The sequence below is a fragment of the Diabrotica undecimpunctata genome, chromosome 4 (genome assembly GCF_040954645.1).
Source record: "Diabrotica undecimpunctata isolate CICGRU chromosome 4, icDiaUnde3, whole genome shotgun sequence".
In the NCBI taxonomy this organism is placed as follows: Eukaryota; Metazoa; Arthropoda; class Insecta; order Coleoptera; family Chrysomelidae; genus Diabrotica; species Diabrotica undecimpunctata.
In genome coordinates this window covers 147483904-147496742 of record NC_092806.1, presented here as the reverse complement: position 1 = coordinate 147496742, position 12839 = coordinate 147483904, and the positions used below count along the sequence as shown (strand labels likewise).

Sequence of the window (12839 nt, the reverse complement as noted above, 5' to 3'; positions counted from 1 at the left end):
ACATTTATTGTTGTAGTGGCAGTCTACGTGATCAACCAAGGCTGTATGATTCTCAATTATTAATTTAATTAATTGCATTTTCTAAAAATGGTTTATATTCGTTAGGTTACGAATTATAATCATTTAAACAACTTAATTGTTTATATTAGATTCCTGTTACTTTCGACGCAAAAGCAAGTTTGAAATTCGAATTCAGCTGGTCACAATACATAAGAATACACTCTGAAACTCCATGTAGTCCAGTTACTGAGGCTTAAAATATGGTAACACCCCCGAATTTTTATAACTGCATCGATTTCTTTGAAAATTTCAAATTAAGCTTATGTTACCATCCACTTCAAAAGTTATATACGCTCTAGGTGCGCTTTTTGATTTTAAGGGGTGAAAACTACCCCTTATTGAAGAAACTGGGAAAAACACGTATTTAATTATTTTATGTACTTAAATCTTGTTTATTCGCATAAGGTAAATATTGTAATGTGTTCTCTAATATGAAAATTAATTATTCACAATTTTCAACCCTTAAAACCCTTTAAAAACCCTTAAAAGCTAATACTTTTTATAAAAATAATATGAAAGAAAAGTCGTAGCAGCTTGAGACATTTCAATTATGTATTTAAATACAAATAAAAAATAATACTCTAGCTATACAATAATATTTTATTTATTGGAAATTTTCAACCCTTACAACCACCCTTATGACAAAAATGAATTAAAAAATATTTTTATCGGTTTTAAACATTTCTTGAGTGCATTTTATTTAACAAAAATTAATTATTTGCATATAAAACAACTTTTTATTATAATTTCAACATTTTAACCCTCACAACCACCCCCTTTGTCAAAAATGAATTAAAAAATATTTTTGTCGATTTGAAACATTTTTAGAGTGCATTGTTTGTAGACAAAAATTAATTTTTTACTTATAAAATGAGCCTACTTTTTTCAACCCTTACAAGCACCACTTTTGATGAAAATAAAATCCTTAAATCCTTAATTTAGACATGGACATAAATAGAAAAAATTTAGTTTATAATATATTACAATTTTTTATTTTCCAAAAAACTAAAAATAAATAATATTTATATAAAACGAGGTATAAAATAAATGAATATCTATTCATCATCGGATTCATAATTTTCACAGTCCAATTGGTCTTCGTTTACTGGAGGACAATTTTGGCAATTGTCACCACAGCATGTTCCGCATGTTGTATTGCAAAATAATCCCAGCCTCCGACAACCACACGCTGATCCGCAACCTTTTGTACAATTGCAAAAAATCATTTTCAGCAGTTCTTGTGGAGCTGGTAAACTTTGCATTTTAATTGGTTCCAAAGAATCTCCACTTTTAGACCAGAAAGATCCCTACCTGTTTCCAAAACTTGTTATATATATATATATATATATATATATATATATATATATATATATATATATATATATATATATATATATATATATATAAATATATATATATAGAGAGAGAAAGAGAGATACATAGATGCATATGTATATATTAAATGTCTATTAGTTCCATCGAAATGCTCCAATGCTCCAAATTACCTATAAAATTTTTCCATGCTCCAAAATTTATTCTAAAAAGTACTATTGGTTTTTTTACAATAACTCGGTTAATTTTGATGCTACATCATGCATAAAAAAACGATTTTACAGGTAATTTAACGGGCTATAAGTATAGGAATGTTAAAACATTCTAAAGTCCTTAATGTTTAAAAGGTGAAGGGTCAAATGGTCGGAGACCAGTGGTTCATGCGCTATAAAGCAAACTTCAACCAACTATATCTCCGTTATTTTTTAAGCTACAAAAAAAATTAAAAAATGAACATTTTTGTTGAAATAAAACCTATTTTTTGTATTGTGTCATATTTTACGTATCTTTTATAGTTTTGAAGTTATTATAAAAAAAAGATTTTTTTTTAATATTTACAAAAAAAAATGTAGTCATACTTTTTTCAAAAACAGGGTATTCTAAAGTGGCTAAACTTTTGGATCATATAAAAAAACACTAAAATATAGTGAATTCTATAAGGAAAACAATTTATTTAAATCCTAGTGAACATGACGTTAGTTTTATTGCGTTTTTTTTTACAAAAATTTGAAAAACCCATCGTTTTTTTGATCGTATTTCTCGTACAGTTGGTGCAAAGGACTTTTACTACCACTCATTTTAGTCTTTTCAAGCTCTTTTAAAAATATTATATGAGTATTTGTCTAAAAATGTACCCGTTTTCCGTTATTTAACATTAAATACTCGTATTGAAAGACAAAAACAAAAACAAACCTTCTTTGAACTGCCATAACTTAGTTAATATTGAACTGAAAATATTCATTAAAAAGCAAATCTTTTTAATTTTTTATGGGCTTTAATTTAAGTCGTTACACTTTTTTTGATAAAACTTTTAGTTTCAGAGCTATTCTTAAAAAACCTTTGAAAAACATGTTTTTTTTTAACGAAAAATGACACTTTTCAACAGCGAATAACTCATAAAGTGTTAATTTAGCGAAAAAAATTTTACTACATTTTTTGTTTGAAATTTGTCTTTCTATCGAAAAGCGTAGTTATTTTGAGTGACAAAATTTCCACCCTCGAAAAGGGGTGGCAAACACCCCCAGGGTGGAAGCGCACATCGGCACTATATAACTTTTGTTCCTTGAGTAATTATTTACCAACACACAAAATTTAAAATGAATCGATTCAGTTATAAAGAATTCGGAGGTAAAAACCCTCAGTAACTGATCTAGTGGGCTTTCTGACTGAGATTTCAGTTATAGTAGTCAACAACCTGTCCTTCAAAACTTCAACTCTAGTCTGAATCCTCGTTAACGCAATAATCGCCTTGAATATCAATTCTTTATAAAGTTAAACGAACTCAAAAACAAATTAATAAAAGGAAAGAATTCGAATTGTATTTTAGTTGATTTGATCATCATATTTCAAAGTTATGTAGTTTAATATAATTTCGAAGATTTCCTATTAATAGAAGTTTTACCTGACTCATAATAAGTTTCTGTGTTGGCAATTTACAACATCGTTATACATTTTGATCCTTTAAAACTAATTAAGAAAGGTAGGAAACTATATTAATCAGAAAACTATTTTCGCTGGTCTATCATAATGGAATAATTAATAAATAGAATTACTTTGATTACAACGTATCACAATATATGTACGTTATAAATTTTATGAGGTTAAGAATCAATGATATCAACGAAATCAATATTGCGCCAAAAAAAAATTACCAAATTTCTTGTCTAAATTTTATTATAGCTCTAGTACTTCCTATCTAGTCATTAACCTTTTCATAGGCGGTGGGAAAATAAATTCCCACAATTAAATATTCGTTTTATGGGAGATGGTAATTAGAAATTGCCCAAAAACGCATGTGTAATTTTTAAGCGGGAATTTTTCAGTATAACTGTTTCTGCCATCAAATAATCAGCTAATTTACCCCCAGAAGACATTGATAAATCCCAAGAGGAGAATAACAATGTAGAACATATATTCTTCTTCTTCTTTAAGTGCCATCTCCGCGACGAAGTTTGGCAATCATCATGGCTATTCTGACCTTCGAGGCAGCTCCTCTGAACAATTGCCTTGAGCTGCAACCAAACCACTCTCTCAGGTTCTTCAACCAGGAAACGCGTCTTGTTTTATATTTATATTTATAAAAAGATTGTTTTATATTTTACTAATACGTCAGTTTCTCCCATAACTCCTACCCCCTTACCGCTTAATACCTTTAAACAGTAATCAACAGAATAAATATTTATCTTTAGATATTATATTAAGCTAAAACTTCTTGAAATCCTGTATATAAATTACTGTGCGACATGCATCAGTATCAACGTCATATAAAATTGAGTTACCTTCCGCCTCTAATACTATATCAATTTTACTGTTCCAATGAAGCGAAGAATCCCAGATATATTAAATTTTCTTCCTTCACTTCATCCTATACATCCCCTTCTTCTAACAACATAACTTTCGAACGACAGACAGTACTTGTATGTCCCACTTTCTAACTACTGAAACAGTGCCATGCTTTAGCTGGGCATTTTGGACATAACTTTTACCAGCTTGATGACCACCATCATTCTTAATTGTAGCTTCCTTCTTTCTGAACATTACTTTATCTAACTTTTCTTAAATTAAAGCTACATTTTCCGATTCTATCTTTTAACTTGACCCTCTGTAAATTCTATTGACAGCGCTATCTCATAAGCTCTTTCAAAGGAAATATCATCTTCTGCCAGAAGTTTACGTTTTATTGTGACCGATCGTACACCACATACAATTCCTAGATGCAAACATACTCTTTAAAGGCTGAACAAAGCTTCTTAGATGCCATTCAATGCAAATAAGAGGTGTTTTCTATCTGATTTTATCCAAATACTTTCTCTCTTCCGGTCACACGCATCTGGCTAAAATTAGACCTACACCTTATGGTCGACATATACGTATATATTTTTTAATGACTTGTTTTTCAGGTATTACCACTGTTCTAACTATGACCACAATAAGCACCGGTGTTCGAAATTCTTTGCCTAGGATTAGCTACATTAAAGCAATAGATATTTACCTCGTTATGTGTTTTGTATTCGTTTTCGCAGCGTTACTGGAATATGCAGCTGTGAATTATACATATTGGGGAGCTAGGGCGAAAAAGAAAAAGCAACAGAACATAAGGATTGGTAAGATGGGTAGTATTGGTTTTTTATTAGCATGCAAAATATGTTTCTAATTTTCTCATGAGTGATATACTGAGCGCCAATGTTTTGATGGAACTCTATAGGACTTCCAGGACCTGAATATCACGGTATTTATCATATCTCGGATTAAGAAGCTGCCTGAAAGGTTATGCATGTTGTTGATACAAGATCTTGTTAGCTATTTTAATTCATAATAGGGTAAGGGTAAAAGAACTTGATGATGAGACGCAGAAGTAAATAGCAATAAAAATACTTTATGACAGGGCTTCCCAATTGTGCTTCGCGACGTTCTGGGGCGTCACGTCGTTTTCCCAGCGGACTTTTAATACAGAAAATATATTTATTGGATTTTAAATGGGTATAAAATATATGTATTAATAAATAAATCAAATAAAAAATATAAGATCAATTCGATAGACCCTTGAATTATCCGAAATTATTCAAAAAATTGTTCAATCTGAAAACTATCCGATGGTCCTCGAAATTATCAGAAAATCGGATAACTATCTGGACATTGGCAACACTGGAATCGAGTGAACGCCGGGCGTTGAGGGGGCGTCGCAAAAAAATAGCATAGCAAAGTCCCAAGGATGAAAAAAATAGCGTCACAGTACCTACGAATAAATTTGGGAAGCCCTACTTAATGATTTCTTCTCTGCATTCTTCTATTAAATTTGTTTAGCCAGTCTCTCATGATTTCCTTTATTATTCAACCAGTGGCTTTTTTGTCTCCTGACATATTGTTGTAAAACAGAGTTGTGAATATTTCATTGGAAACCTTTCTTCAATTGCACCTTTCTTCTCTAAGAATATAAGTTTTATTATGAAAAGCAAACAATTATTGCGTCTCATTGGCGTTAAAAATGTTCCGACGAGAAAATTCTTTCAATTAAGTGGCGTTTTTTTTATCAAAAGCCACCCCATTGAATCTACTTAAGTGGCGTTTTTCCTTCTAGATTGAAACTAATAACAAATCTGCAGCAGCTGCTTCGCCACATAAGAAAATATTGTGCTTACAAAATTTCATAGAAGGTCTTATTTTAACACTCAGTTCCCTTATAACTTGTAATGTCTTCTCATGAATTATTTTACCAGAAGAAGGAATATATTATATCGCACTTTACAAAAAGAATCGAAAACAATTTGGTCTGATCCAGCACCCTCAGTCAATAAAGACCTGTCAATGAAAGTGATATTGAGAATTTTTTGCGGTAAAATACAAAAATGCATAGGAAAGCTGTACTCTTTACCTTTAAAATAAATTTTGATTTTTGTCGATTGGATTGGACACTCTGATAAAAAAAATATAGCATTTTTACCGTCGAGTTGATACAAATTTTATTTAAAATTGATTTCGCGTGCGTAACTGACCCATTCAAAATCGCCGGTCGCTTCAAGTGTTGTATCTGAGAGAACAGTATACTCTATATAAAAAATGCAAATAAACATTCTTGTTTAAAATTATCTCAGCTACATTATTTATTTGAGATATTTTTTTCTACGGCGTACAGAATTTTGGTAAATCGAGTTTTTCCGTTTTTCATCTCCTATGAAGGGGTATTTTAGAGGGAAGCCGGGGGGTAAAACTTGTAAAAGTTTTTGAATCTTTTTTGGGGTTTCAAAATTATTCAATTCAAAATTTGAACCTCTAAAAATGGTATGATTTTTAGAACTTCAGCGACATTTTCGTCTCGGATGACTGGAGTATATGTTTAAAGAATTACCTTTTCGGGAACGCTATATTCGAAACTATACCCACATCTGAGTTGGACTGCAGACAACACTCCGAACTTGGACCTAAGTTGGAGTTGAAGTTCATTAGAATTATTTTTTACATATAATTTACTGCCCGCATTTATCGTTGAAAGTATTCGTTAAGGGAGCTTTAAATATACAGGCTCATATGGATCTCCGAACGGATTTTGTTTTAAAAACTGTCAGTATAGAGCAGATATCAGTTGAATAGAGACTCACCAGTATCTAGCCTATGTTGATGATGTACTTTTGGCTAGGAGTAGAAAAGAATTAGAAAAAATAGCTAAGAATCATCTAGAGCCCGCAGGAAATATATAGTTACAGATAAATATAAATAAAACAAAATATATGAAACTGAAGAATAAGCAAAAGAAAAGCAGAAAACTAAATATGAAAATCGCATTAGTGAGAGAAATTACATGTATCTGGGAGTTCTTGTGACAAATAAATGCGAAGAAGAAAAGGAAATAGATCTACGAATAGCAAAAGGAAACAGGTGTGCAGGCCGTTTGCAAAGAATAATAAAATCGAAAGAGGTATCGAGAAATACAAAAAAAAGGCTGTATAAAACTGTCGTGCGATCTACTCTAACGTATGGATGCGAGACATGGGTGTAACAAAGAAACTACAACAGAAACTTGAAATATGGAAACGACGAATATTTGGAGAAAAGTTGACAGAAACAGGATGGGAGCGAAGAACAAATGCTGAAATTTATGAAATTTTCGGCGAATGTACAATAAGCGATTTTGTCAAAGCTAGAAGATTGCAGTGGCTAGGTCATCTTGTTAGAATGGAGGACAGTAGAGAGCTAAAGAACATAGCATGGAGAACACCAGAAGAAAAGAGTAAAAGATGCAGACCGAGGAGAAGATGAAGGGAAGAAGTTGCACAAGATCTAGAAGAAAAGAAGATAGAAAATTGATGGAAAAAAGATAGAAAATTGAAGGAAAGAAGCTGAGACAGAAGGAGATGGAAGAGAATTACTAAGCTATGGGCCAGAAACGACCTGCTACAAGCTTTTTTATATGTACATTATATATATACATATATATATATATATATATATATATATATATATATATATATATATATATATATATGTATATATATATATATATATACGTATATATATATATATATATATATATATATATATATATATATATATATATAGATATGTATATATATATATATATATATATATATATATATATATATATATATATGTATATCGGTTGAATAGAGGTTACTCTTAAGAAATAGTTGGCTGTATATATTTTTCTTTCATATTTGAATCATGATCGGATACAGAATATCCTATTACAGAATTTATGTTTCATTTTAACAAATGCGTCTCTAGCTAATCCGATGCTTCTTTTAACTTCTATTGTTAGGACATTTTTCTTGTTATGATACTGCTCAAATATTTATGTGTTCACTACTTCTAGTTGTTGATTATGGATGTATATTGGTATTTGCACGTTTTTTGAACTGCTTATGGCTTACGGAGTTTAGTTTTCTTGTTAATTGTTGATGTAATGATCCTTGTTTCTCACAGTATTTATTCAAGCTTTCATCCATCTCTTGATGACAGATAAGATTTGATTTTACGCATAGTGCCTCTACAATTCGCTTGTACGTTATTAGTCGTTGCAGGACTTATCAGAGCAACTGGATAGGAATTACGCAAAAGCAAATTGAAGAGGTACTATAAGTGAAATCGAATCTTCACGGTATCTATTTTTTATCTATATCTTTATTATCTCATATTTCGAGCACTAAAAGCCAGTTCATGAAAGATTATTGCTTAGATGAATCGATTGGATATGGAATGCAATTTTAGATCCCCATGTCGGTCCATTCATCGTCTATTTGTTTGAAAAATTGTAGAAGGTACAGATTTAAGTAAGACTCTGATTTTGGTTTCGAATAAGTAGAAATCTTCAGATTTTTACTTTTTGTTTCATATTTCTGAGTTTGCGATAGGAACAAAATTTATTATTCTATCTTTTATTTAAACGCATGGTTCTAAGTAAACTTTTTTTATATAAGTTATAACTTAAGTAATATACTGTAGTTAATCTTAAATAGTAATTTGTGCTTAATACATTTTCAGATGCAAGAGAAACGTTATCTAGATCTAGTCCTTCTAATGAAGACATAATTGAATTAAGGGACTTGAGAATGAGTCCTATTCCCTCGATAAGAAATAGATATAGTCCATCATATTGGTATACCGTAGACTTACCCAGTCTACCTCCTAGTTACCGGATGAGAAGAACACATTCTCCTTATATGTACAGAAATGCTGCAGGGTTTAGATACAGAAGAAATCGAGGTAAATTTTAGTTATCAGTTCATTGTTACAGGTTTTAGGCGTTTTATTAGGTTTTACATAACTAAATAAAAAGAAGTTGTCTTCCTTCGCTAAGAAGGCATCATCATGATTAAAAGTTTCTTCATTTTCCACAGAAATAATAATTGGTTCTATTGTTTCTTTTATTAACATATCGAGTTTTCAGGATGTTTCTTCGTCTGCTATGACAGTCTTATAACTTGTTGCCAATTGTCAGATAAAATTTTTGATATGGAATCAGCTAGTAGTTAACGAATATCTTGAAGTTTATATATATTATTTCTCGTGAAATATCCCTTCATTTGAGCCCAGATTAGTTCTATGGGGTTAAGTTCACAGTGATAAGGTGGTAATCGCAACACTTTAACTCCATGTTCTTTTTCTATTATTTCATCTACACTATACTTCTTAAATTTTGGTGAATATTGTTTCTTCTTCTTTGAGTGCCTTTCCTATCGGAGATTCGATATCATTAGGGCGATTCTAATTTTATTTACTGCTGTTTTGAATAATTCGTTAGTGGTACAGCCAAACCACTCTCTTAAATTTCTCATCCAGGACATTCTTCTACGGCCTGGATTTCTGCGTCCTTGGATTTTTCCTGCATTATATTTTGTAGGAATGTGTACTTTTGTCCTCTCAACAGGAATCCTAAGTATTCAAGTTTTCTCTTTTTTATATTCAGTACAACTTCTGGATCGTTATTTATTCTGCGTATTACCTCTTCATTTGTAATTTTATCCACCCAACTTTTTTTAGTATACGGCGGTAACACCACATCTCAAAGCTTTTAAGATTTTTAACATTCCTCTGTTTAAGAGTGCATGCCTTAACACCGTAAAGCAAAGTACTGAATATATGGCATTTTAATATTCTAGTTCGTAGCTGAATACTAATATCACGATTACAAAATAATTTTTTCATTTTTATAAAGGTAGACCTGGCAATTTCAATACGTCTTTTTATCTCGTAATTTTGGTAACCTGTTTCATTGACCAGTGTTCCCAAGTATTTGTATTGTCGTACTTCTCTACGTATTTCTATTTCGTCCGATGTTTGGGCTTCTATTTTTATATTAGCTCGCTGATTCCAGTACAAATTTAATATTATTTGTATGTCTCTGGTGTCGATGTTCTTGCCCTCCAGGATTTCTTTGAGTTTATTGTGGCGTACTCTGTCAAAAGCCTTTTTAAAGTCTATAAAGCAGGCGTGTATCTCTTGGTTAACATCTAGACATTTCTATGTTAGGACATTTAAGGCAAAGAGAGCTTCTCTTGTACCTAATCCTTTTCTGAATCCCATCTGTGTATCGTTAATATCGATATCTATCTTTTGATACTTTTAAGAAATATTTTAAGCAGATGACTCATCAAGGAGATTGTTCGATGATCTGAATATTGCATTGCCTTAGTTTTCTTCGGTATGGTGACAAACGTAGACAGCAACCATTCTTGAGGTATTATACCAGTACTGTATATTGTATTGAATAGATGTAATATTATGGTTACGGATTTATCATTCAAAAACTTCAACAGTTCTGTAGGAATTTCATCAGGTCCATTAGCTTTTCCATTTTTAGCGTTTCTTATTTCGTATTCTACTTCTTCGTTCAGTACGTCTGGCCCAGTTGCATTGATTATCTAAGTTAAGTTGTTTCTATCGTCTTCAAATAATTCATTCAGGTATTCTGTCCATCTTTTTATTTAATTCTCTAGATCTACAATAAAATTTCCATCTTTGTCTTTTACCAAGTTTACCTATTTGGCATTTCTTTATGCTTCCTGTTATCACTTTTACTTTTTTGTGCATATTGAACGCATCGTACTTTTTCTCATAGGTTTCCATTTCTTCACACTGTTCTTTAATCCACGCCTCTTTGGCTTATTTTATTCTCTTTTTTATGTGTTTGTTTATTTCTTTGTATTTGTCTAGGTAATTCTTCATCTTTATTCTTTGTTCCATCAAGTCTAGTATATATTGTGTCATCCACCCCTTAATCTTTGTTGTTGTTTTTGTAAGATGTTTCTTTCCTGCTGTTTGTATAGCTGTATTTATGTACTTTAATTTTTGGTTAACGTTATTTGTATCGTTAATTTGTTGCTGCACTGAACGGAGGTTTTCATTTATTTCTTCTCCTGTTTCTTGTCGTATATTTTTGTTTTTAAGTTTATTTAAATCTAGTGCCTTTCTGTGTGGTCTTCTAATCTTTTTTGGTCTCGCCTATATCACAGTAACTACCGGATTATGATCTGAGCCTATCTCAGCTCCTGGGTACGTCTTAGTACATTTAACGGCATTACGATGCCTCCTTGCTATCATAATGTAGTTTCTTTGATTTCTCACTATTTTTTCTTTGGTTTATTGTGGAGATGTCCATGTAAATAACCGTCGAGGAGGTAATTTGAAAAAGGTGTTTGTTATACGAAGTCTTCGCTTTGGCAAAATTGAATCAATCGATCTCCTCTGTCATTTCTGTTTTAAAGTCCATAGTTTCCTACTTGTTCTCCTACCTTACCTTGACCCACCTTGGCATTAAGATCGCCCATTATTATGTTAATATGTTGCTGTTTTATTGTTTTCAGCATTTCTTCTAAATCGTTGTAGAATTGTTCTATTTCATTGTCATCTTAATCTGCTGTTGGTACATAGACTTAAATAAGATTTATTAAGTTATGTCTTTCTTTAATTTTTATTAATATTAAGCGCTCTGAATAAGGAGTACAGGTAATCAGAGAGTTTTTCCATTTCTTTGAAATAATGATTCCAATTCCGTAACGATGGGTGTTGTTGTCGATTCCTTTCGGATTAATAAAATACGCTATCATTTCGTGTTGAACATCTTCCAGATCCTGGCCATTGTGTATCGCTGATACCTAAAACATCGATGTTTAGTCTATTTAGTTTTTGTTCAACATTATCCAGTTTTCCTGCAGAGAACAAACTTTTAACATTCCACGTTGCAACTCTTAAAGTTGTTGGTTTCTGCGCTCTTGTACAAGGATTTTGCATGTTTACGACCAAGTAAGCCTTGTAGTCTTGTGTTTCTCTCACTTTTCCAGATCTTGCCAGACGACACAGACCAACTGTTGGTCTGTGTCGTCTTAATTGACAAGAACCACGTGTTAAAAACCGAGCAGGGAGACATGTAGCTCCTCAAGTATTAAATTTTATCCAATGTCATCGACCTAAAGTCAAAATATAATTTAATTTTGAAAAAATGTAAACCCATATATGAATGCCATAGCCACAAATTCATTGTTAGCTTCAAGTACATAAGGTACTGAAGATGATTTGATTAGATCGAAAACGTTATGATACTGTATAAATTTTGACGACACTTGTAAAAGTTTTAACTGTATGTTTTTATATACCTACCTAAATACAATGGTGAAGTGTTTTAACTTCTGTATATTTTTAAACGATGGTATACAGCCAACTACTGGGATTTTCCCATTAATTTTTTAAATACAAAATATTTGTATTTTGTAAAAAAATTATAGAGCAATGCAATTATAGTTTTGCCACTAACACATTAATTTAACTTTATCAACGCTTATTTATTACGTATTTATTTTTTTTTATTTTTAGGAAATGTTGTAAATCAAAGAAAAGTTATAAATGCGCTAAGAAAAGCAGCATCAATTCTCAAACCGTCCTTACCAAAAATTAGAAACGTCAATGTGATCGACAAGTATTCAAGAATCGTGTTTCCTGTAATGTTTTTATTATTTAACATCGGATATTGGGCGTACTATTTTGTAGAATAAACGTTGTACTCGTATTAGTATGTAGATAAAAATTAGTAAAATATAATATTTGAATGGACCAATTTGTTTATGTTAAATCATTTTATTGTTATTTGTTTAACGTTTATGTTATTTTGCTGGGATGTTGTTATCAAATTTTGTAGTACTTGGATGATTTTATTATTTTTAAAGTTTTAAGAGTACCACAATACAGAGTAATAACTCGACAAGTCAAAAGATATAAGT

General features: G+C 31.2%; 1 protein-coding gene across 1 annotated transcript in view; it reads left to right on the top strand.

Annotated features, from left to right (window-relative positions):
- Lcch3 (Ligand-gated chloride channel homolog 3) overlaps positions 1–12635 on the top strand; it is a 64743-nt gene extending 52108 nt beyond the window's left edge. The window contains exons 8-10 of the mRNA XM_072528629.1: positions 4512–4715; positions 8608–8829; positions 12436–12635. Coding sequence (XP_072384730.1) covers positions 4512–4715; positions 8608–8829; positions 12436–12614 — 605 coding nt within the window. The 3' untranslated portion in view covers positions 12615–12635. The remainder of the gene's footprint in view (positions 1–4511; positions 4716–8607; positions 8830–12435) is intronic.
- The last annotated feature ends 204 nt before the right edge of the window (positions 12636–12839 follow it).